The 26,518-nt window shown below is 54.4% G+C and overlaps 1 protein-coding gene across 1 annotated transcript in view; it reads left to right on the top strand.

The window, feature by feature from the left end:
- Window positions 1-26,518, top strand: part of srrt (serrate RNA effector molecule homolog (Arabidopsis)) — a 49,356-nt gene that overhangs the window by 11,125 nt on the left and 11,713 nt on the right. The window contains exons 5-10 of the mRNA XM_072494632.1: window positions 12,033-12,165; window positions 13,650-13,691; window positions 15,216-15,394; window positions 17,260-17,321; window positions 20,684-20,762; window positions 23,398-23,589. Of these exons, the coding sequence (XP_072350733.1) occupies window positions 12,033-12,165; window positions 13,650-13,691; window positions 15,216-15,394; window positions 17,260-17,321; window positions 20,684-20,762; window positions 23,398-23,589 (687 nt within the window). The remainder of the gene's footprint in view (window positions 1-12,032; window positions 12,166-13,649; window positions 13,692-15,215; window positions 15,395-17,259; window positions 17,322-20,683; window positions 20,763-23,397; window positions 23,590-26,518) is intronic.

The following is a 26,518-nucleotide window of genomic DNA, read 5'->3' as shown; positions in this document are numbered from 1 at the left end:
AGGGTGACGGTGTTTGATACGGGAGCGTGTCTGCAGAGTGAGGGTGTTTGATACGGGAGCGTGTCTGCAGAGCGAGGGTGTTTGATACGGGAGTCTGTCTGCAGAGTGAGGGTGTTTGATACGGGAGCGTGTCTGCAGAGTGAGGGTGTTTGATACGGGAGTCTGTCGGCAGAGTGAGGGTGTTTGATACGGGAGCGTGTCTGCAGAGTGACGGTGTTTGATACGGGAGTCTGTCTGCAGAGTGACGGTCTTTGATACGGGAGTCTGTCTGCAGAGTGAGGGTGTTTGATACGGGAACGTGTCTGCAGAGTGAGGGTGTTTGATACGGGAACGTGTCTGCAGAGTGACGGTGTTTGATACGGGAGCGTGTCTGCAGAGTGACGGTGTTTGGTACGGGAGCGTGTCTGCAGAGTGAGGGTGTTTGATACGGGAGCCTGTCTGCAGAGTGACGGTGTTTGATACGGGAGCCTGTCTGCAGAGTGACGGTGTTTGGTACGGGAGCGTGTCTGCAGAGTGAGGGTGTTTGATACGGGAGTCTGTCTGCAGAGTGACGGTGTTTGATATGGGAGTATGTCTGCAGAGCGAGGGTGTTTGATACGGGAGCCTGTCTGCAGAGTGACGGTGTTTGATACGGGAGCGTGTCTGCAGAGTGAGGGTGTTTGATACGGGAGTCTGTCTGCAGAGTGACGGTGTTTGATACGGGAGCGTGTCTGCAGAGTGACGGTGTTTGATACGGGAGCCTGTCTGCAGAGTGACGGTGTTTGATACGGGAGCCAGTCTGCAGAGCGAGGGTGTTTGATACGGGAGTCGGTCTGCAGAGTGACGGTGTTTGATACGGGAGCGTGTCTGCAGAGTGACGGTGTTTGATACGGGAGTCTGTCTGCAGAGTGACGGTGTTTGATACGCGAGTCTGTCTGCAGAGTGATGGTGTTTGATGCGTGAGTCTGTCTGCAGACTGACGGTGTTTGATACGGGAGCCTGTCTGCAGAGTGACGGTGTTTGGTACGGGAGCGTGTCTGCAGAGTGAGGGTGTTTGATACGGGAGTCTGTCTGCAGAGCGAGGGTGTTTGATACGGGAGCGTGTCTGCAGAGTGACGGTGTTTGATACGGGACTCTGTCTGCAGAGTGACGGTGTTTGATACGCGAGTCTGTCTGCAGAGTGATGGTGTTTGATACGGGAGCGTGTCTGCAGAGTGACAGCGTTTGATACGGGAGCCTGTCTGCAGAGTGACGGTGTTTGATACGGGAGCCTGTCTGCAGAGCGAGGGTGTTTGATACGGGAGCGTGTCTGCAGAGTGAGGGTGTTTGATACGGGAGTCTGTCTGCAGAGTGACGGTGTTTGATACGCGAGCCTGTCTGCAGAGTGACGGTGTTTGATACGGGAGTCTGTCTGCAGAGTGAGGGTGTTTGATACGGGAGTCTGTCTGCAGAGTGAGGGTGTTTGATACGGGAGCGTGTCTGCAGAGTGACAGTGTTTGGTACGGGAGCCTGTCTGCAGAGTGACGGTGTTTGATACGGGAGTCTGTCTGCAGAGCGAGGGTGTTTGATACGGGAGCCTGTCTGCAGAGTGACGGTGTTTGATACGGGAGCGTGTCTGCAGAGTGACGGTGTTTGATACGGGAGTCTGTCTGCAGAGTGCCGGTGTTTGATACGGGAGCGTGTCTGCAGAGTGACAGTGTTTGATACGGGAGCCTGTCTGCAGAGTGACGGTGTTTGATACGGGAGCTTGTCTGCAGAGTGATGGTGTTTGATACGGGAGCCTGTCTGCAGAGTGACGGTGTTTGATACGGGAGCGTGTCTGCAGAGTGACAGTGTTTGATACGGGAGCCTGTCTGCAGAGTGAGGGTGTTTGATACGGGAGTCTGTCTGCAGAGTGACGGTGTTTGATACGGGAGTCTGTCTGCAGAGTGACGGTGTTTGATACGGGAGCGTGTCTGCAGAGCGAGGGTGTTTGATACGGGAGTCTGTCTGCAGAGTGAGGGTGTTTGGTACGGGAGCGTGTCTGCAGAGCGAGGGTGTTTGATACGGGAGCGTGTCTGCAGAGTGAGGGTGTTTGATACGGGAGCCTGTCTGCAGAGTGAGGGTGTTTGATACGGGAGCCTGTCTGCAGAGTGAGGGTGTTTGATACGGGAGTGTGTCTGCAGAGTGACGGTGTTTGATACGGGAGCGTGTCTGCAGAGTGAGGGTGTTTGATACGGGAGTCTGTCTGCAGAGTGACGGTGTTTGATACGGGAGCGTGTCTGCAGAGTGAGGGTGTTTGATACGGGAGCCTGTCTGCAGAGTGAGGGTGTTTGATACGGGAGTGTGTCTGCAGAGTGACGGTGTTTGATACGGGAGCGTGTCTGCAGAGTGACGGTGTTTGATACGGGAGCGTGTCTGCAGAGTGACGGTGTTTGATACGGGAGTCTGTCTGCAGAGTGAGGGTGTTTGATACGGGAGCGTGTCTGCAGAGTGACGGTGTTTGATACGGGAGTCTGTCTGCAGAGTGAGGGTGTTTGATACGGGAGCGTGTCTGCAGAGTGACAGTGTTTGATACGGGAGCGTGTCTGCAGAGTGAGGGTGTTTGATACGGGAGTGTGCCTGCAGAGTGAGGGTGTTTGATACGGGAGCGTGTCTGCAGAGTGACAGTGTTTGATACGGGAGCCTGTCTGCAGAGTGACAGTGTTTGATACGGGAGTCTGTCTGCAGAGTGACGGTGTTTGATACGGGAGCCTGTCTGCAGAGTGAGGGTGTTTGATACGGGAGCGTGTCTGCAGAGTGACAGTGTTTGATACGGGAGCGTGTCTGCAGAGTGACAGTGTTTGATACGGGAGCCTGTCTGCAGAGTGACAGTGTTTGATACGGGAGTCTGTCTGCAGAGTGACAGTGTTTGATACGGGAGCGTGTCTGCAGGGTGACGGTGTTTGATACGGGAGCGTGTCTGCAGAGTGACAGTGTTTGATACGGGAGCGTGTCTGCAGAGTGAGGGTGTTTGATACGGGAGTCTGTCTGCAGAGTGACGGTGTTTGATACGGGAGCCTGTCTGCAGAGTGAGGGTGTTTGATACGGGAGCGTGTCTGCAGGGTGACGGTGTTTGATACGGGAGCGTGTCTGCAGAGTGACAGTGTTTGATACGGGAGCGTGTCTGCAGAGTGACGGTGTTTGATACGGGAGTCTGTCTGCAGAGTGAGGGTGTTTGATACGGGAGTCTGTCTGCAGAGTGAGGGTGTTTGATACGGGAGTCTGTCTGCAGAGTGAGGGTGTTTGATACGGGAGTCTGTCTGCAGAGTGAGGGTGTTTGATACGGGAGCGTGTCTGCAGAGTGACAGTGTTTGATACGGGAGCCTGTCTGCAGAGTGACAGTGTTTGATACGGGAGCCTGTCTGCAGAGTGAGGGTGTTTGATACGGGAGTCTGTCTGCAGAGTGAGGGTGTTTGATACGGGAGTCTGTCTGCAGAGTGACAGTGTTTGATACGGGAGCCTGTCTGCAGAGTGAGGGTGTTTGATACGGGAGTCTGTCTGCAGAGTGAGGGTGTTTGATACGGGAGCGTGTCTGCAGAGTGACAGTGTTTGATACGGGAGCGTGTCTGCAGAGTGATGGTGTTTGATACGGGAGCGTGTCTGCAGAGTGAGGGTGTTTGATACGGGAGCGTGTCTGCAGAGTGACGGTGTTTGATACGGGAGCGTGTCTGCAGAGTGACGGTGTTTGATACGGGAGTCTGTCTGCAGAGTGACGGTGTTTGATACGGGAGCGTGTCTGCAGAGTGACGGTGTTTGATACGGGAGTCTGTCTGCAGAGTGACGGTGTTTGATACGGGAGCCTGTCTGCAGAGTGACAGTGTTTGATACGGGAGCCTGTCTGCAGAGTGAGGGTGTTTGATACGGGAGTCTGTCTGCAGAGTGAGGGTGTTTGATACGGGAGTCTGTCTGCAGAGTGACAGTGTTTGATACGGGAGCCTGTCTGCAGAGTGAGGGTGTTTGATACGGGAGTCTGTCTGCAGAGTGAGGGTGTTTGATACGGGAGCGTGTCTGCAGAGTGACAGTGTTTGATACGGGAGCGTGTCTGCAGAGTGATGGTGTTTGATACGGGAGCGTGTCTGCAGAGTGAGGGTGTTTGATACGGGAGCGTGTCTGCAGAGTGACGGTGTTTGATACGGGAGCGTGTCTGCAGAGTGACGGTGTTTGATACGGGAGTCTGTCTGCAGAGTGAGGGTGTTTGATACGGGAGTCTGTCTGCAGAGTGACGGTGTTTGATACGGGAGTCTGTCTGCAGAGTGACGGTGTTTGATACGGGAGCGTGTCTGCAGAGTGACGGTGTTTGATACGGGAGTCTGTCTGCAGAGTGAGGGTGTTTGATACGGGAGCGTGTCTGCAGAGTGAGGGTGTTTGATACGGGAGCGTGTCTGCAGAGTGAGGGTGTTTGATAGGGGAGTCTGTCTGCAGAGTGAGGGTGTTTGATACGGGAGCGTGTCTGCAGAGTGAGGGTGTTTGATACGGGAGTCTGTCTGCAGAGTGACGGTGTTTGATACGGGAGTCTGTCTGCAGAGTGAGGGTGTTTGATACGGGAGCGTGTCTGCAGAGTGACGGTGTTTGATACGGGAGCGTGTCTGCAGAGTGAGGGTGTTTGATACGGGAGTCTGTCTGCAGAGTGACGGTGTTTGATACGGGAGCGTGTCTGCAGAGTGACGGTGTTTGATACGGGAGTCTGTCTGCAGAGTGACGGTGTTTGATACGGGAGTCTGTCTGCAGAGTGACGGTGTTTGATACGGGAGCGTGTCTGCAGAGTGACGGTGTTTGATACGGGAGCGTGTCTGCAGAGCGAGGGTGTTTGATACGGGAGTCTGTCTGCAGAGTGAGGGTGTTTGATACGGGAGTCTGTCTGCAGAGTGACGGTGTTTGATACGGGAGCGTGTCTGCAGAGTGAGGGTGTTTGATACGGGAGTCTGTCTGCAGAGTGACGGTGTTTGATACGGGAGCGTGTCTGCATAGCGAGGGTGTTTGATACGGGAGCGTGTCTGCAGAGTGACGGTGTTTGATACGGGAGTCTGTCTGCAGAGTGACGGTGTTTGATACGGGAGCGTGTCTGCAGAGTGACGGTGTTTGATACGGGAGCGTGTCTGCAGAGTGAGGGTGTTTGATACGGGAGTCTGTCTGCAGAGTGAGGGTGTTTGATACGGGAGTCTGTCTGCAGAGTGACGGTGTTTGATACGGGAGTGTGTCTGCAGAGTGACGGTGTTTGATACGGGAGTCTGTCTGCAGAGTGACGGTGTTTGATACGGGAGCGTGTCTGCAGAGTGACGGTGTTTGATACGGGAGCGTGTCTGCAGAGTGAGGGTGTTTGATACGGGAGTCTGTCTGCAGAGTGACGGTGTTTGATACGGGAGTCTGTCTGCAGAGTGACGGTGTTTGATACGGGAGTCTGTCTGCAGAGTGACGGTGTTTGATACAGGAGCCTGTCTGCAGAGTGACGGTGTTTGATACGGGAGTCTGTCTGCAGAGTGACGGTGTTTGATACGGGAGTCTGTCTGCAGAGTGACGGTGTTTGATACGGGAGCGTGTCTGCAGAGTGACGGTGTTTGATACGGGAGCGTGTCTGCAGAGTGAGGGTGTTTGATACGGGAGTCTGTCTGCAGAGTGACGGTGTTTGATACGGGAGTCTGTCTGCAGAGTGACGGTGTTTGATACAGGAGCCTGTCTGCAGAGTGAAGGTGTTTGATACGGGAACGTGTCTGCAGAGTGACGGTGTTTGATACGGGAGTCTGTCTGCAGTGTGACGGTGTTTGATACGGGAGTCTGTCTGCAGAGTGACGGTGTTTGATACGGGAGTCTGTCTGCAGTGTGACGGTGTTTGATACGGGAGTCTGTCTGCAGAGTGAGGGTGTTTGATACGGGAGTCTGTCTGCAGAGTCACGGTGTTTGATACGGGAGTCTGTCTGCAGAGTGACGGTGTTTGATACGGGAGTCTGTCTGCAGAGTGACGGTGTTTGATACGGGAGCCTGTCTGCAGAGTGACGGTGTTTGATACGGGAGCGTGTCTGCAGAGTGACGGTGTTTGATACGGGAGCGTGTCTGCAGAGTGAGGGTGTTTGATACGGGAGTCTGTCTGCAGAGTGACGGTGTTTGATACGGGAGTCTGTCTGCAGAGTGACGGTGTTTGATACAGGAGCCTGTCTGCAGAGTGAGGGTGTTTGATACGGGAACGTGTCTGCAGAGTGACGGTGTTTGATACGGGAGTCTGTCTGCAGTGTGACGGTGTTTGATACGGGAGTCTGTCTGCAGAGTGACGGTGTTTGATACGGGAGCGTGTCTGCAGAGTGACGGTGTTTGATACGGGGGCGTGTCTGCAGAGTGAGGGTGTTTGATACGGGAGTCTGTCTGCAGAGTGACGGTGTTTGATACGGGAGTCTGTCTGCAGAGTGACGGTGTTTGATACGGGAGCTTGTCTGCAGAGTGAGGGTGTTTGATAAGGGAGTCTGTCTGCAGAGTGACGGTGTTTGATACGGGAGCGTGTCTGCAGAGTCACGGTGTTTGATACGGGAGTCTGTCTGCAGAGTGACGGTGTTTGATACGGGAGTCTGTCTGCAGAGTGACGGTGTTTGATACGGGAGCGTGTCTGCAGAGTGACGGTGTTTGATACGGGAGCGTGTCTGCAGAGTCACGGTGTTTGATACGGGAGTCTGTCTGCAGAGTGACGGTGTTTGATACGGGAGTGTGTCTGCAGAGCGAGGGTGTTTGATACGGGAGTCTGTCTGCAGAGTGACGGTGTTTGATACGGGAACGTGTCTGCAGAGTGACGGTGTTTGATACGGGAGCGTGTCTGCAGAGTGAGGGTGTTTGATACGGGAGCGTGTCTGCAGAGTGACGGTGTTTGATACGGGAGCCTGTCTGCAGGGTGACGGTGTTTGATACGGGAGTCTGTCTGCAGAGTGACAGTGTTTGATACGGGAACGTGTCTGCAGAGTGACGGTGTTTGATACGGGAGCGTGTCTGCAGAGTGACGGTGTTTGATACGGGAGTGTGTCTGCAGAGTGACGGTGTTTGATACGGGAGTGTGTCTGCAGAGTGACAGTGTTTGATACGGGAGCGTGTCTGCAGAGTGACAGTGTTTGATACGGGAGCGTGTCTGCAGAGTGAGGGTGTTTGATACGGGAGTGTGTCTGCAGAGTGACGGTGTTTGATACGGGAGCGTGTCTGCAGAGTGACGGTGTTTGATACGGGATTCTGTCTGCAGAGTGACGGTGTTTGATACGGGAGTCTGTCTGCAGAGTGACGGTGTTTGATACGGGAGCGTGTCTGCAGAGTGAGGGTGTTTGATACGGGAGTCTGTCTGCAGAGTGAGGGTGTTTGATACGGGAGCTTGTCTGCAGAGTGACGGTGTTTGATACGGGAGCGTGTCTGCATAGCGAGGGTGTTTGATACGGGAGCGTGTCTGCAGAGTGAGGGTGTTTGATACGGGAGTCTGTCTGCAGAGTGAGGGTGTTTGATACGGGAGCGTGTCTGCAGAGTGAGGGTGTTTGATACGGGAGCGTGTCTGCAGAGTGAGGGTGTTTGATACGGGAGTCTGTCTGCAGAGTGACGGTGTTTGATACGGGAGCATGTCTGCAGAGCGAGGGTGTTTGATATGGGAGTTTGTCTGCAGAGTGAGGGTGTTTGATACGGGAGCGTGTCTGCAGAGTGACAGTGTTTGATACGGGACCGTGTCTGCAGAGTGAGGGTGTTTGATACGGGAGCGTGTCTGCAGAGTGACGGTGTTTGATACGGGAGCGTGTCTGCAGAGTGAGGGTGTTTGATACGGGAGTCTGTCTGCAGAGTGACGGTGTTTGATACGGGAGCGTGTCTGCAGAGTGAGGGTGTTTGATACGGGAGTCTGTCTGCAGAGTGAGGGTGTTTGATACGGGAGTCTGTCTGCAGAGTGAGGGTGTTTGATACGGGAGTCTGTCTGCAGAGTGAGGGTGTTTGATACGGGAGCCTGTCTGCAGAGTGACGGTGTTTGATACGGGAGCGTGTCTGCAGAGTGAGGGTGTTTGATACGGGAGTCTGTCTGCAGAGTGACGGTGTTTGATACGGGAGCGTGTCTGCAGAGTGAGGGTGTTTGATACGGGAGTCTGTCTGCAGAGTGAGGGTGTTTGATACGGGAGTCTGTCTGCAGAGTGACGGTGTTTGATACGGGAGCGTGTCTGCAGAGCGAGGGTGTTTGATACGGGAGCGTGTCTGCAGAGTGACGGTGTTTGATACGGGAGCGTGTCTGCAGAGCGAGGGTGTTTGATACGGGAGTCGGTCTGCAGAGTGACGGTGTTTGATACGGGAGCATGTCTGCAGAGTGAGGGTGTTTGATACGGGAGTCTGTCTGCAGAGTGACGGTGTTTGATACGGGAGCATGTCTGCAGAGTGAGGGTGTTTGATACGGGAGCGTGTCTGCAGAGTGAGGGTGTTTGATACGGGAGTCTGTCTGCAGAGTGAGGGTGTTTGGTACGGGAGCATGTCTGCAGAGTGAGGGTGTTTGATACGGGAGTCTGTCTGCAGAGTGACGGTGTTTGATACGGGAGCGTGTCTGCAGAGCGAGGATGTTTGATACGGGAGCGTGTCTGCAGAGCGAGGGTGTTTGATACGGGAGTCTGTCTGCAGAGTGACGGTGTTTGATACGGGAGTCTGTCTGCAGAGTGACGGTGTTTGATACGGGAGTCTGTCTGCAGAGTGACGGTGTTTGGTACGGGAGCGTGTCTGCAGAGTGAGTGTGTTTGATACGGGAGTCTGTCTGCAGAGTGAGGGTGTTTGGTACGGGAGCATGTCTGCAGAGTGACGGTGTTTGATACGGGAGCGTGTCTGCAGAGCGAGGATGTTTGATACGGGAGTCTGTCTGCAGAGTGACGGTGTTTGATACGGGAGTCTGTCTGCAGAGTGACGGTGTTTGATACGCGAGTCTGTCTGCAGAGTGAGGGTGTTTGATACGGGAGCGTGTCTGCAGAGTGACGGTGTTTGATACGCGAGTCTGTCTGCAGAGTGAGGGTGTTTGATACGGGAGTCTGTCTGCAGAGTGAGGGTGTTTGATACGGGAGCGTGTCTGCAGGGTGACAGTGTTTGATACGGGAGTCTGTCTGCAGAGTGACGGTGTTTGAAAAGGGAGCCTGTCTGCAGAGTGAGGGTGTTTGATACGGGAGTCTGTCTGCAGAGTGAGGGTGTTTGATACGGGAGTCTGTCTGCAGAGTGACGGTGTTTGATACGGGAGTCTGTCTGCAGAGTGACGGTGTTTGATACGCGAGTCTGTCTGCAGAGTGAGGGTGTTTGATACGGGAGTCTGTCTGCAGAGTGAGGGTGTTTGATACGCGAGTCTGTCTGCAGAGTGAGGGTGTTTGATACGGGAGCGTGTCTGCAGAGTGACGGTGTTTGATACGGGAGCGTGTCCGCAGAGTGAGGGTGTTTGATACGGGAGTCTGTCTGCAGAGCGAGGGTGTTTGATACGGGAGCGTGTCTGCAGAGCGAGGGTGTTTGATACGGGAGTCTGTCTGCAGAGTGACGGTGTTTGATACGGGAGCGTGTCTGCAGAGTGACGGTGTTTGATACGGGAGCGTGTCCGCAGAGTGAGGGTGTTTGATACGGGAGTCTGTCTGCAGAGCGAGGGTGTTTGATACGGGAGCGTGTCTGCAGAGCGAGGGTGTTTGATACGGGAGTCTGTCTGCAGAGTGACGGTGTTTGATACGGGAGCGTGTCTGCAGAGCGAGGGTGTTTGATACGTGAGTCTGTCTGCAGAGTGAGGGTGTTTGATACGGGAGCCTGTCTGCAGAGTGACGGTGTTTGATACGGGAGTCTGTCTGCTGAGTGACGGTGTTTGATACGGGAGCGTGTCTGCAGAGCGAGGGTGTTTGATACGGGAGTCTGTCTGCAGAGCGAGGGTGTTTGATACGGGAGCGTGTCTGCAGAGCGAGGGTGTTTGATACGGGAGCATGTCTGCAGAGTGACGGTGTTTGATACGGGAGCGTGTCTGCATGGTGACAGTGTTTGATACGGGAGTCTGTCTGCAGAGCGAGGGTGTTTGATACGGGAGCCTGTCTGCAGTGTGACGGTGTTTGATACGGGAGTCTGTCTGCAGAGTGACGGTGTTTGATACGGGAGCGTGTCTGCAGAGCGAGGGTGTTTGATACGTGAGTCTGTCTGCAGAGCGAGGGTGTTTGATACGGGAGTCTGTCTGCAGAGCGAGGGTGATTGATACGGGAGTCTGTCTGCAGAGTGACGGTGTTTGATACGGGAGCCTGTCTGCAGAGTGACGGTGTTTGATACGGGAGCGTGTCTGCAGAGCGAGGGTGTTTGATACGGGAGCGTGTCTGCAGAGCGAGGGTATTTGATACGGGAGCATGTCTGCAGAGTGACGGTGTTTGATACGGGAGCGTGTCTGCAGAGTGACGGTGTTTGATACGGGAGTCTGTCTGCAGAGTGACGGTGTTTGATACGGGAGCGTGTCTGCAGAGTGAGGGTGTTTGATACGGGAGCGTGTCTGCAGAGTGAGGGTGTTTGATACGGGAGCCTGTCTGCAGAGCGACGGTGTTTGATACGGGAGCGTGTCTGCAGAGTGACGGTGTTTGATACGGGAGTGTGTCTGCAGAGTGAGGGTGTTTGATACGGGAGTCTGTCTGCAGAGTGACGGTGTTTGATACGGGAGCGTGTCTGCAGAGTGAGGGTGTTTGATACGGGAGCGTGTCTGCAGAGTGAGGGTGTTTGATACGGGAGTCTGTCTGCAGAGTGACGGTGTTTGATACGGGAGCCTGTCTGCAGAGCGAGGATGTTTGATACGCGAGTCTGTCTGCAGAGTGACGGTGTTTGATACGGGAGTCTGTCTGCAGCGTGAGGGTGTTTGATACGGGAGCGTGTCTGCAGAGTGAGGGTGTTTGATACGGGAGCCTGTCTGCAGAGTGACGGTGTTTGATACGGGAGCGTGTCTGCAGAGTGACGGTGTTTGATACGGGAGTCTGTCTGCAGAGTGACGGTGTTTGATACGGGAGCGTGTCTGCAGAGTGAGGGTGTTTGATACGGGAGCGTGTCTGCAGAGTGAGGGTGTTTGATACGGGAGCCTGTCTGCAGAGCGACGGTGTTTGATACGGGAGCGTGTCTGCAGAGTGACGGTGTTTGATACGGGAGTGTGTCTGCAGAGTGAGGGTGTTTGATACGGGAGTCTGTCTGCAGAGTGACGGTGTTTGATACGGGAGCGTGTCTGCAGAGTGAGGGTGTTTGATACGGGAGCGTGTCTGCAGAGTGAGGGTGTTTGATACGGGAGTCTGTCTGCAGAGTGACGGTGTTTGATACGGGAGCCTGTCTGCAGAGCGAGGATGTTTGATACGCGAGTCTGTCTGCAGAGTGACGGTGTTTGATACGGGAGTCTGTCTGCAGCGTGAGGGTGTTTGATACGGGAGCGTGTCTGCAGAGTGAGGGTGTTTGATACGGGAGCCTGTCTGCAGGGTGACGGTGTTTGATATGGGAGCGTGTCTGCAGAGTGACGGTGTTTGATACGGGAGCGTGTCTGCAGAGTGAGGGTGTTTGATACGGGAGCGTGTCTGCAGGGTGACGGTGTTTGATACGGGAGCGTGTCTGCAGAGTGACGGTGTTTGATACGGGAGCGTGTCTGCAGAGTGAGGGTGTTTGATACGGGAGCGTGTCTGCAGAGTGAGGGTGTTTGATACGGGAGCGTGTCTGCAGAGTGACGGTGTTTGATACGGGAGCCTGTCTGCAGGGTGACGGTGTTTGATACGGGAGTCTGTCTGCAGAGTGAGGGTGTTTGATACGGGAGCATGTCTGCAGGGTGACAGTGTTTGATACAGGAGTCTGTCTGCAGAGTGAGGGTGTTTGATACGGGAGTGTGTCTGCAGAGCAAGGGTGTTTGATACGGGAGCCTGTCTGCAGAGTGAGGGTGTTTGATACGGGAGCGTGTCTGCAGGGTGACGGTGTTTGATACGGGAGTCTGTCTGCAGAGTGAGGGTGTTTGATACGGGAGCGTGTCTGCAGGGTGACAGTGTTTGATACGGGAGTCTGTCTGCAGAGTGACAGTGTTTGCCAATAATTTCCAGGTCGCTAAGAAGCGGAAGAGGAAAGACAGTGGCGATGATAGCTACGACGAGGATGATGCCACAGCCTCCGATTCGGAATCGGAGCCCGAAGCCCCCCCTCCTGTTGTGGAAAAGGTGGAGGAAGAGGAGCCAGGTAGGGGAATGTTTTACTGATGTCGTGCGTTATGTCTCCAGACTTTCTCCGTTACTTACAGTGAGCTGTTGGGGAGCGTCCCTGTTCACCCACTTTTCCATTCATCTTCAATCCTGCCACCTGACCAACAAGTCTGGTGACCTCCCTTGATGGCAACTATATCCCTTCTCAGATACAGACACAGTGGTTAGCACTGCTGCCTCACAACGCCAGGGACCCGCGTTCAATTCCGGCCTCGGCTCACTGTCTGTGCGGAGTCTGCACGTTCTCCCCGTGTCTGCGTGGGTTTCCTCCGGTTTCCCCCCACTGTCCAAAGATGTGCAGGTTCGATGGATTGGCCATTGCTAATGTTGTCCAAAATGTTAAGTGGGCTTAGGGGGTGGGAGCAGGGGATTGGGTGCTCAATCGGAGCGAGGGCCGGTGTGCACTCAATGGGCCGAATGGTCGCCTCCTGCATTGTAGGGATTCTCTGATAAGGAGACCCAAACTGCGCGCACACTACTCCCGGTGTGGTCCCACCAGGGCCCTGTACATCCGCAGGGAGACATCCCCCCTCCTGTTCTCAAATCCCCTCCCAGTGAAGGCCAACATACCGTTTACCTTCCTAACTGTGTGCTGGTTTTCAGTGACGGGTGTACTGGGACACACGGGTCCCTTTGTACATCAACATTTCCCAATCTCTCACCACAGGAAGACAGAATACTGGGCTAATGGTAAGATTCTTGGCAGTGTGGATGAGCAGAGAGATCTCGGTGTCCATGTACATAGATCCCTGAAAGTTGCCACCCAGGTTGAGAGGGTGGTTAAGAAGGCGTACGGTGTGTTAGCTTTTATTGGTAGAGGGATTGAGTTTCGGAGCCATGAGGTCATGTTGCAGCTGTACAAAACTCTGGTGCGGCCGCATTTGGAGTATTGCGTGCAATTCTGGTCGCCGCATTATAGGAAGGATGTGGGAGCATTGGAAAGGGTGCAGAGGAGATTTACCAGAATGTTGCCTGGTATGGAGGGAAGGTCTGATGAGGAAAGGCTGAGGGACTTGAGGCTGTTTTCGTTAGAGAGAAGGTTAAGAGGTGACTTAATTGAGGCATACAAGATGATCAGAGGATTGGATAGGGTGGACAGTGAGAGAGAGCCTTTTTCCTCGGATAGTGATGTCTCGCACGAGGGGACATACCTTTAAATTGAGGGGAGATAGATATAAGACAGAAGTCAGAGGTAGGTTCTTTACTCAGAGAGTAGTAAGGGCGTGGAATGCCCTGCCTGCAACAGTAGTGGACTCGCCAACACTAAGGGTATTCAAATGGTCATTGGATAGACATATGGACGATAAGGGAATAGTGTAGATGGGCTTTAGAGTGGTTTCACAGGTCGGCGCAACATCGAGGGCCGAAGGGCCTGTACTGCGCTGGAATGTTCCGCGTTCTATTTAATTCATGCTGTTTTATTGATGTAATTGTTTCCATTCTCCTCTCTTGATTTCCAAGCAGAGAAACCAAAGGAAGACGAAGAGAAGACGCCAAAAGAAGGTCGGTTCCTCTTTAAGCAGCTGGAGCTGAGTGTCGGTCCTCGCTCCTTCATGGCTTGTGTGTCAGAGTCACAGATGTTTACAGCTGGAAACAGGCCCAGCTGGTCCAGGCCGCCCAGTTTCTATCACTGAGCTAGTCCCACTTGCCCACATTTGGCCCCTCCCCCTCTATACCCACCCATGTAACTGTCCACCTGCTTTTTAAAGGAAAACATTGGACCCGCCACTGCCTCTGACAGCTCGTTCCAGATGCGCCCCGCCCTCTGAAGACATGAAATGAAATAAAATGAAAATCGCTTATTGTCACAAGTAAGCTTCAAATGAAGTTACTGTGAAAAGCCCCTAGTCGCCACATTCCGGCGCCTGTTCGGGGAGGCTGGTGCGGGAACTGAACCGTGCTGCTGGCCTGCCTTGGTCTGCTTTCAATGCCAGCGATTTAGCCCAGTGTGCTAAACCCCTTTCCCCTCTGGTCTCTTTTGTATCTCTCCCCTCTCACCTTAAACCTCTGCCCTCTAGTTCTCGACTCCTCTCCCTTCGGGAAAAGATGCCGACTATTTACCTTATCGATGCTGCTCATTATTTTATAGACCTCTATAAGATCACCCCTGAGCCTCCGACGCTCCAGGGTGAAAGTCCCAGCCTATCCAGCCTCTCCTTATAACTCAGACCATCAAGTCCCGGGAGCATCCTCGTCAATCTCTTCTGCACTCTTTCTAGTTTAACAATATCCTTCCTGGAATAGGGTGACCAGAACTGAACACAGTATTCCATGTGTGGCCTTACCAATGTCTTGTACAGGTTCAACAAGACGTCCCAACTCCTGTATTCAATATTCTGACCAATGAAACCTCGCCTTCTTCACCACCCTGTCCACCTGCGACTCCACCTTCAAGGGGCTATGAACCTGCACCCCCAGATCTATTTGTTCTGTAACTCTCCCCAACTCCCTACCGTTAACTAAGTCGGTCCTGCCCTGATTTAATCGACCAAAATGCACCGCCTCACATTTATCCAAATTAAACTGCGTCTGCCATTCATCGGCCCACTGGCCCAATTGGTCACAATCCTCGTTGCAATCCAAGATAACCTTCACTCTCCACTGTGCCACCAATCTTGGTGTCATCTGCAAACTTGCTAACCATGCCTCCACATTCTCATCCAAATCATTAATACATATAACAAATAACAGTGGACCCAGCACCGACCCCTGAGGCACACCGCTGGTCCCAGGCCTCCAGTTTGAAAAGCAACCCTCCACAACCACCCTTTGGCTTCGCTCGCCAAGCCAGTTCTGTATCCAATGGGCTACCTCGCCCTGGATTCCGGGAGACCCTGGTGTGTCCCCGGGACGTGCGGGCTGCGGGGAGCTTCCATCCGGAGGCAGGTCGGAGATGACTGCCCGAATGACAGCCACGGCCAGAGTCATGAATGTGGAGGCGCCTGGGTCAGGCTGGGGGGGGGGGGGGGGGGGGGCGGCAGATTGTCCAGCCTGTTGGGAGGACTAACACGCTCTGAACCTGTACAGATGAGCCAAAGCCAGAGAAGAAGGAAGAGGAGAAACAGAAGGAAAAGCCCAAGGAGGAAAACAAAGACAAGGAGAAGGAGGTTGAGGCCACGACACCCAAACCCCGGCCACTTCACAAAACCTGCTCGCTCTTCATGAGGAGCATCGCTCCAAACATCTCAAAGGCTGAAATCATATCGGTAAGTTCGGCATTGTCCCCGTTTGCTGGATCAAGCTGATTGGGGAAAGCAAGCAACATAGGACAGGTGCAGCACGGGGTTAGATACAGAGTAATGCTCCATCTACACTGCCCCCATCATACACTCCCAGGACAGGTACAGCACGGGGTTAGATACAGAGTAAAGCTCCATCTACACTGTCCCCATCAATCACTCCCAGGACAGGTACAGCACGGGATTAGATACAGAGTAAAGCTCCTTCCACACTGTCCCCATCAAACACTCCCAGGACAGGTACAGCACGGGGTTAGATACAGAGTAAAGCTCCTTCCACACTGTCCCGATCAAACACTCCCAGGACAGGTACAGCACGGGGTTAGATACAGAGTAAAGCTCCTTCTACACTGTCCCCATCAATCACTCCCAGGACAGGTACAGCACGGGATTAGATACAGAGTAAAGCTCCTTCCACACTGTCCCCATCAAACACTCCCAGGACAGGTACAGCACGGGGTTAGATACAGAGTAAAGCTCCTTCCACACTGTCCCGATCAAACACTCCCAGGACAGGTACAGCACGGGGTTAGATACAGAGTAAAGCTCCTTCTACACTGTCCCCATCAAACACTCTCAGGACAGGTACAGCACGGGGTTAGATACAGAGTAAAACTCCCTCTACACTGCCCCCATCAAACCCTCCCAGGACAGGTACAGCACGGGGTTAGATACAGAGTAAAGCTCCCTCTACAGTGTCACCATCAAACACTCCCAGGACAGGTACAGCACGGGGTTAGATACAGAGTAAAGCTCCCTCTACACTGTCCCCATCAAACACTCCCAGGACAGGTACAGCACGGAGTTCGATACAGAGTAAAGCTCCCTCTACACTGTCCCAATCAAACATCCCAGGATAGGTACAACACTGGGTTAGATACAGAGCAAAGCTCCCTCTACACTGTCCCCATCAAACATCCCAGGACAGGTACAGGCAAGTAACCCAAAGGCTTTTTAAACCAAATTATCAACTTTGGCTGGCACCTTGACGGATTGTGCTCAGTCCACCAATTCACCCACCTGTCCTGTAATCATAGGAATCATAGAACACACAGTATGATCTGAGAGACAGGAAAGGAACACACTTCTATGAAGGAGGCCATTTGGCCCATCGAGTCTGCACCGACCCACTTAAACCCTCGCTTCCACCCTATCCCCGTAACCCAATAACCCCGCCTAACCTTTTTGATCACTAAGGACAATTTATCATTGGCCAATCCACCTAACCTGCACATCTTTGGACTGTGGGAGGAAACCGGAGCACCCGGAGGAAACCCACGCAGACACGGGGAGGACGTGCAGACTCCGCACGGACAGTGACCCAAGCCGGCAATCGAACCCGGGACCCTGGAGCTGTGAAGCCAGAGTGCTAACCACTGTGCTACCGTGCTGCCCCAATGTCTGCCTGCTCACCCACCTGTTCAAATGTCCACCTGTGCTGCCATGTGGCCTGTTCATCCGCCCGTGCTGCAATGGCTCTGCTAGTCATGTACTGTTGCCTAATTTACACCCGCTCACACTTCTCTGTTGAATTCCAGCTGCCAGGTGCTCTCTGCCTTTCGCTGCTCTCTGCCGCCCTGAAGCCGAGAACTCGCCTCGTCACTAACCATTCCTTTACCAAGTTTCAGAACAAACCTCCTTGTCGCTGAGTCCAGTTTATGAATATTGAGGAAGGTAAATGGCCCCAAACCGGCCACTGGGAAACACCATCTCGTCTGGAAAAATCTCCCGTTCCTTTCCTGTCTCTCAGATCATTTGGGTTCCGATTGTCTGGCTGCAGAGGCCGTGGTTTAATAACAACAACTAACTAACTTGATTTTCTTGTTCTGCAGCTTTGTAAAAGGTTTCCTGGTTTCATGAGAGTGGCTCTATCCGACCCACAACCAGAGCGCAGGTAAATACAGAGCATAGTGTGTGCAATATGACATTGAAATCTCTGTAACTGGCTTCTGTTTACAGACTTATCTGAGGCGCCCTTTCAAAACTGACCCTCTGACAGTGCAGCACTCCCTCAGTACTGACCCTCTGACAGTGCAGCACTCCCTCAGTACTGACCCTCTGACAGTGCAGCGCTCCCTCAGTACTGACCCTCTGACAGTGCGGCACTCCCTCAGTACTGACCCTCTGTCAGTGCGGCACACCCTCAGTACTGACCCTCTGACAGTGCGGCACTCCCTCAGTACTGACTCTCTGACAGTGCAGCACTCCCTCAGTACTGACCTCCTGACAGTGCGGTACGCCCTCAGTACTGACCCTCTGACAGTGCAGCACTCCCTCACTACTGACCCTCTGACAGTGCAGCGCTCCCTCAGTACTGACCCTCTGACAGTGCGGCACTCCCTCAGTACTGACCCTCTGTCAGTGCGGCACACCCTCAGTACTGACCCTCTGACAGTGCGACACTCCCTCAGTACTGACCCTCTGTCAGTGCGGCACTCCCTCAGTACTGACCCTCTGACAGTGCGGCACTCCCTCAGTACTGACCGTCTGACAGTGCGGCACTCCCTCAGTACTGACCCTCTGACAGTGCAGCACTCCCTCAGTACTGACCCTCTGACAGTGCAGCGCTCCCTCAGTACTGACCCTCTGACAGTGCAGCGCTCCCTCAGTACTGACACTCTGACAGTGCAGCACTCCCTCAGTACTGACCCTCTGACAGTGCGGCACTCCCTCAGTACTGACCCTCTGACAGTGCGGCACTCCCTCAGTACTGACCCTCTGACAGTGCGGCACTCCCTCAGTACTGACCCTCTGACAGTGCGGCACTCCCTCAGTACTGACCCTCTGACAGTGCAGCACTCCCTCAGTACTGACCCTCTGACAGTGCGGCACTCCCTCAGTACTGACCCTCTGACAGTGCGGCACTCCCTCAGTACTGACCCTCTGACAGTGCAGCACTCCCTCAGTACTGACCCTCTGACAGTGCGGCACTCCCTCAGTACTGACCCTCTGACAGTGCGGCTCTCTCTCAGTACTGACCCTCTGACAGTGCGGCACTCCCTCAGTACTGACCCTCTGACAGTGCGGCACTCCCTCAGTACTGACCCTCTGACAGTGCGGCACTCCCTCAGTACTGACCCTCTGACAGTGCGGCACTCCCTCAGTACTGACCCTCTGACAGTGCGGCACTCCCTCAGTACTGACCCTCTGACAGTGTGGCACTCCCTCAGTACTGACCCTCTGACAGTGCGGCACTCCCTCAGTACTGACCCTCTGACAGTGCGGCACTCCCTCAGTACTGACCCTCTGACAGTGCGGCACTCCCTCAGCACTGACCCTCTGACAGTGTGGCACTCCCTCAGTACTGACAGTCTGACAGTGCGGCACTCCCTCAGTACTGACCCTCTGACAGTGCGGCTCTCCCTCAGTACTGACCCTCTGACAGTGCGGCACTCCCTCAGTACTGACCCTCTGACAGTGCAGCACTCCCTCAGTACTGACCCTCTGACAGTGCGGCACTCCCTCATTTCTGACCCTCTGACAGTGCGGCACTCCCTCAGTACTGACCCTCTGTCAGTGCGGCACACCCTCAGTACTGACCCTCTGACAGTGCGGCACTCCCTCAGTACTGACCCTCTGTCAGTGCGGCACTCCCTCAGTACTGACCCTCTGACAGTGCGGCACTCCCTCAGTACTGACCGTCTGACAGTGCGGCACTCCCTCAGTACTGACCCTCTGACAGTGCAGCACTCCCTCAGTACTGACCCTCTGACAGTGCAGCGCTCCCTCAGTACTGACCCTCTGACAGTGCAGCGCTCCCTCAGTACTGACACTCTGACAGTGCAGCGCTCCCTCAGTACTGACACTCTGACAGTGCAGCACTCCCTCAGTACTGACCCTCTGACAGTGCGGCACTCCCTCAGTACTGACCCTCTGACAGTGCGGCACTCCCTCAGTACTGACCCTCTGACAGTGCGGCACTCCCTCAGTACTGACCCTCTGACAGTGCGGCACTCCCTCAGTACTGACCCTCTGACAGTGCAGCACTCCCTCAGTACTGACCCTCTGACAGTGCGGCACTCCCTCAGTACTGACCCTCTGACAGTGCGGCACTCCCTCAGTACTGACCCTCTGACAGTGCAGCACTCCCTCAGTACTGACCCTCTGACAGTGCGGCACTCCCTCAGTACTGACCCTCTGACAGTGCGGCTCTCTCTCAGTACTGACCCTCTGACAGTGCGGCACTCCCTCAGTACTGACCCTCTGACAGTGCGGCACTCCCTCAGTACTGACCCTCTGACAGTGCGGCACTCCCTCAGTACTGACCCTCTGACAGTGCGGCACTCCCTCAGTACTGACCCTCTGACAGTGCGGCACTCCCTCAGTACTGACCCTCTGACAGTGTGGCACTCCCTCAGTACTGACCCTCTGACAGTGCGGCACTCCCTCAGTACTGACCCTCTGACAGTGCGGCACTCCCTCAGTACTGACCCTCTGACAGTGCGGCACTCCCTCAGCACTGACCCTCTGACAGTGTGGCACTCCCTCAGTACTGACAGTCTGACAGTGCGGCACTCCCTCAGTACTGACCCTCTGACAGTGCGGCTCTCCCTCAGTACTGACCCTCTGACAGTGCGGCACTCCCTCAGTACTGACCCTCTGACAGTGCAGCACTCCCTCAGTACTGACCCTCTGACAGTGCAGCGCTCCCTCAGTACTGACCCTCTGACAGTGCAGCGCTCCCTCAGTACTGACCCTCTGACAGTGCGGCACTCCCTCAGTACTGACCCTCTGACAGTGCGGCGCTCCCTCAGTACTGACCCTCTGACAGTGCGGCACTCCCTCATTTCTGACCCTCTGACAGTGCAGCACTCCCTCAGTACTGACCCTCTGACAGTGCAGCACTCCCTCAGTACTGACCCTCTGACAGTGCGGCACTCCCTCAGTACTGACCCTCTGACAGTGCAGCACTCCCAACAACAGTACACCTGCTTTGTCTGGCTTCAGCTCCAACACTGAAAACGAAACCAAAAAAAGAAACAGACACACCCAAGCTTTTCGCAAAGTGAAACTAAAAAGCAGAGCCACAGCACAGCTCCACCCACACTCTGACATCACTGCAGTAACCTGAGCAGCTCCATTTCTTAAAGCGACATTCCCATGACTCTCTGATGTCTCGACCACTGTATTGAAGAGCGAGGCAGTCGGCAGTTGTGCGGTTCTGCCTCGAGCGGTTCGCTGAATGACGGTGGGTTCGTGTCGTTTAGCATTGGGCGATATTGTTCATTAAAGATGCCATTTCCATCCCTCCAATAGATTTTACCGACGAGCGTGGGTGACCTTCGATCGCAGCGTCAATATCAAAGAAATCTGCTGGAATCTGCAGAACATCAGAGTAAGTCCTTCCCCAGCGGGCGGGAATATCCCCTCCAAGATGATCAGAGGATTGGATAGGGTGGACAGTGAGAGCCTTTTTCCTCGGATGGTGATGTCTAGCACGAGGGGACATAGCTTTAAATTGAGGGGAGATAGATATCGGACAGATGTCAGAGGTAGGTTCTTTACTCAGAGAGTAGTAAGGGTGTGGAATGCCCTGCCTGCAACAGTAGTGGACTCGCCAACACTAAGGGCATTCAAATGGTCATTGGATAGACATATGGACGATAAGGGAATAGTGTAGATGGGCTTTAGAGTGGTTTCACAGGTCGGCGCAACATCGAGGGCCGAAGGGCCGGTACTGCGCTGGAATGTTCTATGTTCTAATTCTGCTTCAGGCCATTTGGGGTTCGCTCTTTGATTGGGTTGGGGTTACAAATTCCCTGCCCCACCGGCACGCGGATCACATTTCCGCCTTCTGTTGTGGGCTTCCTCTCCGTTAATTCCCAGCGCCCCTCATCTATCCTTCCTCTCTGAATGTCTCCCACGCTGAACGTCTCCCCAACTCGGGAGCCGCAATTCGAGGGAGGTCACAGGCCGACCTCCACAGTCGGAGGAGGCCAGGTTCACCTCACTCCCAAAGACATGGTGCGAGGGAAGCAGGAAAGCTACCCTGCCCTTGCTGACCATCCCGTAACCTTCTCCGGAGACGACAAACGCACGTTCAAACATTCACTCCCTCCACCACCGACGCACAGTGACAGCCGTGTGTACCGTCTACAAGATGCACTGCAGCGACTCACCGAGGTTCCTGAGGCAGCACCTTCCAAACCCCCGACCTCTACCATCTAGAAGGACAAGAGCAGCAGATACCTGGGAGCCCCACCACCTGGAGGTTCCCCTCCGAGTCGCTCACCGTCCCGACTGGGAAATATATCGGCCGTTCCTTCACTGTCGCTGGGGCAAAATCCTGGAACTCCCTCCCTAACAGCACAGTGGGTGTACCTACACCACAAGGACTGCAGCGGCTCACCTGATGGGGCAATTAGGGATGGGCAATAAATGCTTGGCTAACCAGCGACTCCCATATCCAGTAGATTATATATTTTTTTAATTACTGAGGATCAAGACTGTTGTGATGCCCCCAGAGTTGAAAAATGAGTTGAGTTTTCCCAGGCGCACTGATATTTGTGAGACTGCCCTCAGAAGTCGACACTTGACAGCAGTGAGGTTGACTAGTTGAAGGACTCAGTCCGCTGAGAGATTGTAACAAGACCATTCAGCCCATCCTCCCTGTGACAGCCCTTTGATTATAGTCTGCGAGCATTCTGGTTCAGCTGGTCCATTGAGAGAATTACTCCCAACACGCCCGAATCAGAGGCCTCACTTCCATCTCCAAGTCATTGCTGTTTATAACGGCATGTGCAGTGTCCAAACCCTCCCCCACCTTCCAATCCTGCTCACTCTGTACTCCACCAGGGAGGTTCTGGTCCTGTCTCTGACAATTCGGGAGAAACGTTTTCATCCAGTAAGTGGGGAGAATGTGGGAGTCGTTCCCACGGGGAGTGGGGAGAGTGTGGGACTCGCTCCCACGGGGAGTGGGGAGAGTGTGGGACTCGCTCCCACGGGGAGTGGGGAGAATGTGGGACTCGCTCCCACGGGGAGTGGAGAGAATGTGGGACTCGCTCCCACGGGGAGAGGGGAGAATGTGGGACTCGCTCCCACGGGGAGAGGGGAGAATGTGGGACTCGCTCCCACGGGGAGTGGGGAGAATGTGGGACTCGCTCCCACGGGGAGTGGGGAGAATGTGGGACTCGCTCCCACGGGGAGTGGAGAGAATGTGGGACTCGCTCCCACGGGGAGTGGGGAGAATGTGGGACTCGCTCCCACGGGGAGTGGGGAGAATGTGGGACTCGCTCCCACGGGGAGTGGGGAGAATGGGGGCTCGCTCCCACAGGGAGTGGGGAGAATGTGGGACTCGCTCCCACGGGGAGTGGGGAGAATGTGGGACTCGCTCCCACAGGGAGTGGGGGGAATGTGGGACTCGCTCCCACGGGGAGTGGGGAGAATGTGGGACTCGCTCCCACGGGGAGTGGGGAGAATGTGGGACTCGCTCCCACGGGGAGTGGGGAGAATGTGGGACTCGCTCCCACAGGGAGTGGGGGGAATGTGGGACTCGCTCCCACGGGGAGTGGGGAGAATGCGGGACTCGCTCCCACGGGGAGTGGGGAGAATGTGGGACTCGCTCCCACGGGGAGTGGGGAGAATGTGGGACTCGCTCCCACGGGGAGTGGGGGAGAATGTGGGCCTCGCTCCCACGGGGAGTGGGGAGAATGTGGGACTCGCTCCCATGGGGAGTGGGGAGAATGTGGGACTTGCTCACACAGGGTGTGGTTGAGGTGAATAGAATCGAGGCATTTAAGGGGGAAGCTCGATAAACACATGAGGGAGAGAGGAATAGACGGAGATGCTGATCGGGTGAGATGGAGAGAGGGGGGGGGCGGGGGAGAGGTGTGGAGGGGGGCGGGGGAGAGGTATGGAGGGGGGTGGGGAGAGGTGTGGAGCAGGGACACCAGCATGGGGCTGACGGACCGGTGTGTCTGTGCTGATGTTCCACGGCACACAGGCTGATGCGAATCTTCCTTTCTGTGCAGCTGCGAGACTGCGAGCTGAGCCCTGTGGTGAACCGGGACCTGGCCAGGCGCGTCCGCAGTATCAACGGCATCACGCAACACAAGCAGATCGTCCGTAACGACATCAAACTGGCGGCTAAACTCATCCACTCACTGGATGACCGCTCACAGCTGTGGTCATCGGAAACTGTCAACGAGGAAGGGCGAGTCGAGGTGAGTGTGGGCAAACTGTAACGCCAGGACGTTGTGTGTGTTTCACAGGTTTGCGGGAGGCTCCTGAGCTGTAACGTCAGACCAACCCTCCGTCCTCCGTGTGAACTCTTAGCAGCCAAAAGCAGCTGTCGGGGAAAGTTGGGAATTGAAGTTTTCGCCACGGTGATCCTTGCACTGGTGGTAGTATTGAGGAAGCAAGGGGGCTGCAGAAGGACTTGGACAGGCGAGGAGAGTGGGCAAAGAAGTGGCAGATGGAATACAAAGTGGAAAAGTGTGAGGTTGTGCACTTTGGAAGGAGGAATTTAGGCAGAGATTATTTTCCAAATGGGGAAATGCTTCGGAAATCAGAAGCACAAAGGGACTTGGGAGACCTTGTTCATGATTCTCTAAAGGTTAGACCATGAGACATAGGAGCGGAAGTAAGGCCATTCGGCCCATCGAGTCCACTCCACCATTCAATCATGGCTGATTTCAACTCCATTTACCCGCTCTCTCTCCATAGCCCTTAATTCCTCGAGAAATCAAGAATTCATCAACTTCTGTCTTAAAGACACTCAACGTCCCGGCCTCCACCGCCCTCTGTGGCAATGAATTCCACAGACCCACCACTCTCTGGCTGAAGAAATTTCTCCTCATCTCTGTTCTAAAGTGACTCCCTTTTATTCTAAGGCTGTGCCCCCGGGTCCTAGTCTCCCCTGCTAATGGAAACAACTTCCCTACATCCACCCTTTCTAAGTCATTCATTATCTTGTAAGTTTCTATTAGATCTCCCCTCAACCTCCTAAACTCCAATGAATATAATCCCAGGATCCTCAGACGTTCATCGTATGTTAGGCCTACCATTCCTGGGATCATCCGTGTGAATCTCCGCTGGACCCGCTCCAGTGCCAGTATGTCCTTCCTGAGGTGTGGGGACCAAAATTGCTCACCGTATTCTAAATGGGGCCTAACTAATGCTTTATAAAGGTGAACGTGTTCAGTCGGCAGTTAGGAAGGCAAATGCAATGTTCGCATTCATGTCGAGAGGGCTAGAATACAAGACTAGGGATGTACTTCTGAGGCTGTATAAGGCTCGGGTCAGACCCCATTTGGAGTATTGTGAGCAGTTTTGGGCCCCGTATCTAAGGAAGGATGTGCTGGCCTTGGAAAGGGTCCAGAGGAGATTCACAAGAATGATCCCTGGAATGAAGAGCTTGTCGTATGAGGAACGGTTGGGGACTCTGGGTCTGTACTCGTTGGAGTTTAGAAGGATGAGGGGGGATCTTATTGAAACTTACAGGATACTGCGAGGCCTGGATAGAGGGGACGTGGAGAGGATGTTTCCACTTGTAGGAAAAACTAGAACCAGAGGACACCATCTCAGACTAAAGGGGCAGCACGGTAGATGGTGGTTAGCACAATTGCTTCACAGCTCCAGGGTCCCAGGTTCGATTCTGGCTTGGGTCACTGTCTGTGCGGAGTCTGCACATCCTCCCCGTGTGTGCGTGAGTTTCCTCCGGGTGCTCCGGTTTCCTCCCACAGTCCAAAGATGTGCAGGTTAGGTGGATTGGCCATGCTAAATTGCCCTTAGTGTCCAAAATTGCCCTTCATGTTGGGTGAGGTTACTGGGTTATGGGGATGGGGGGGAGGTGTTGACCTTGGGTAGGGTGCTCTTTCCAAGAGCCGGTGCAGACTCGATGGGCCGAATGGCCTCCCTTCTGCACTGTAAATTCTATGAAAAGGGACGATCCTTTAAAACAGAGATGAGGAGGAATTTCTTCAGCCAGAGGGATGTGAATCTGTGGAACTCTTTGCCGCACGAGGCTGTGGAGGCCAAATCACTGAGTGTCTTTAAGACCGAGATAGACAGGTTCTTGATTAATAAGGGGATCAGGGGTTATGGGGAGAAGGCAGGAGAATGGGGATGAGAAAATATCAGCCATGATCGAATGGCGGAGCAGACTCGATGGGCCGAGTGGCCTAATTCTGCTCCTGTGTCTTATGGACTTATAGTCCCAGAATGTTGCTTTCTGGATGAGATGTCAGGCTGAGATCTCTCAGAATTGTTATGGGGCAGGAGGAGGCCATTCCGCCCATCCAGTCTGCGCTTGAACTCCAGATGACCATTGTGACTCAGTCCCATTCCCCTGCCTTTCCCCCACCACCACCACCCCTGCACATTGTTTTGATTTGCGTACCAGCCTCCCCGAACAGCTCCTCCTCCAGCTCTGGCCACCCGGCTAGAATCGCTGCATCATTGGCGGCCGTCCAAGCTCTGCAACCCTCTCCCGCAACCTCTCCAGTCCTCGGTGCCTCTCCACCTCACGGAAGCTGCCTATATCCTACTGCCCCTTGGACCTGAGGGAACAGCGGAAAATGCTGGAGGGGCTCAGTGAGAAGAGTGAATCTGCAGAGAGAGAAACAGAGTGAATGTTCCATCTCTTCCCCCCCCGCCCCCCCCCGCCCCCCCCCCCCCCCACCGAAGAGTCACGTTTAATTCCGAAGCTCTCCGAAAGACGCTGTGTCAATACAGCCCCCTCCCCTTCGTCCCTCGTCAAACCTGACCCAGACTCGCTGCTGGTGGAGTTGGTGTGTCAAGAGTATAACTCCGACCCGCACGCGGCAGCGTATCTGTCGGCCTGCCTCCCTCGCTCAACGCCACCCAAAAAAAAAAAAATGTATTGCCTCCATTTGCTGCGGCAGTCGATCGATTTACTCAGTGTGACACTCCTGGCTGGCAATGTTTTTATTTGTAATCGCTCCGTTGTAACGGGCTCCCCGGCTGCGTACAACTGAATGTTTTTTCTTGCCTGGGCCTATTGTCGACTCGTTAATAATCTTCATTAGTGTCACAAGTAGGCTTACATTAACGCTGCAATGAAGTTACTGTGGACAGCCCCTAGTCGCCTCATTCCGGCGCCTGTTCGGGTACACAGAGGGAGAATTCAGA

The sequence above is a fragment of the Scyliorhinus torazame genome, unplaced genomic scaffold, assembly GCF_047496885.1.
Source record: "Scyliorhinus torazame isolate Kashiwa2021f unplaced genomic scaffold, sScyTor2.1 scaffold_730, whole genome shotgun sequence".
Classification (NCBI taxonomy): domain Eukaryota; kingdom Metazoa; phylum Chordata; class Chondrichthyes; order Carcharhiniformes; family Scyliorhinidae; genus Scyliorhinus; species Scyliorhinus torazame.
The sequence above is the reverse complement of the archived record's forward strand: the minus strand, read 5'-3'. Positions and strand labels throughout refer to the sequence as shown.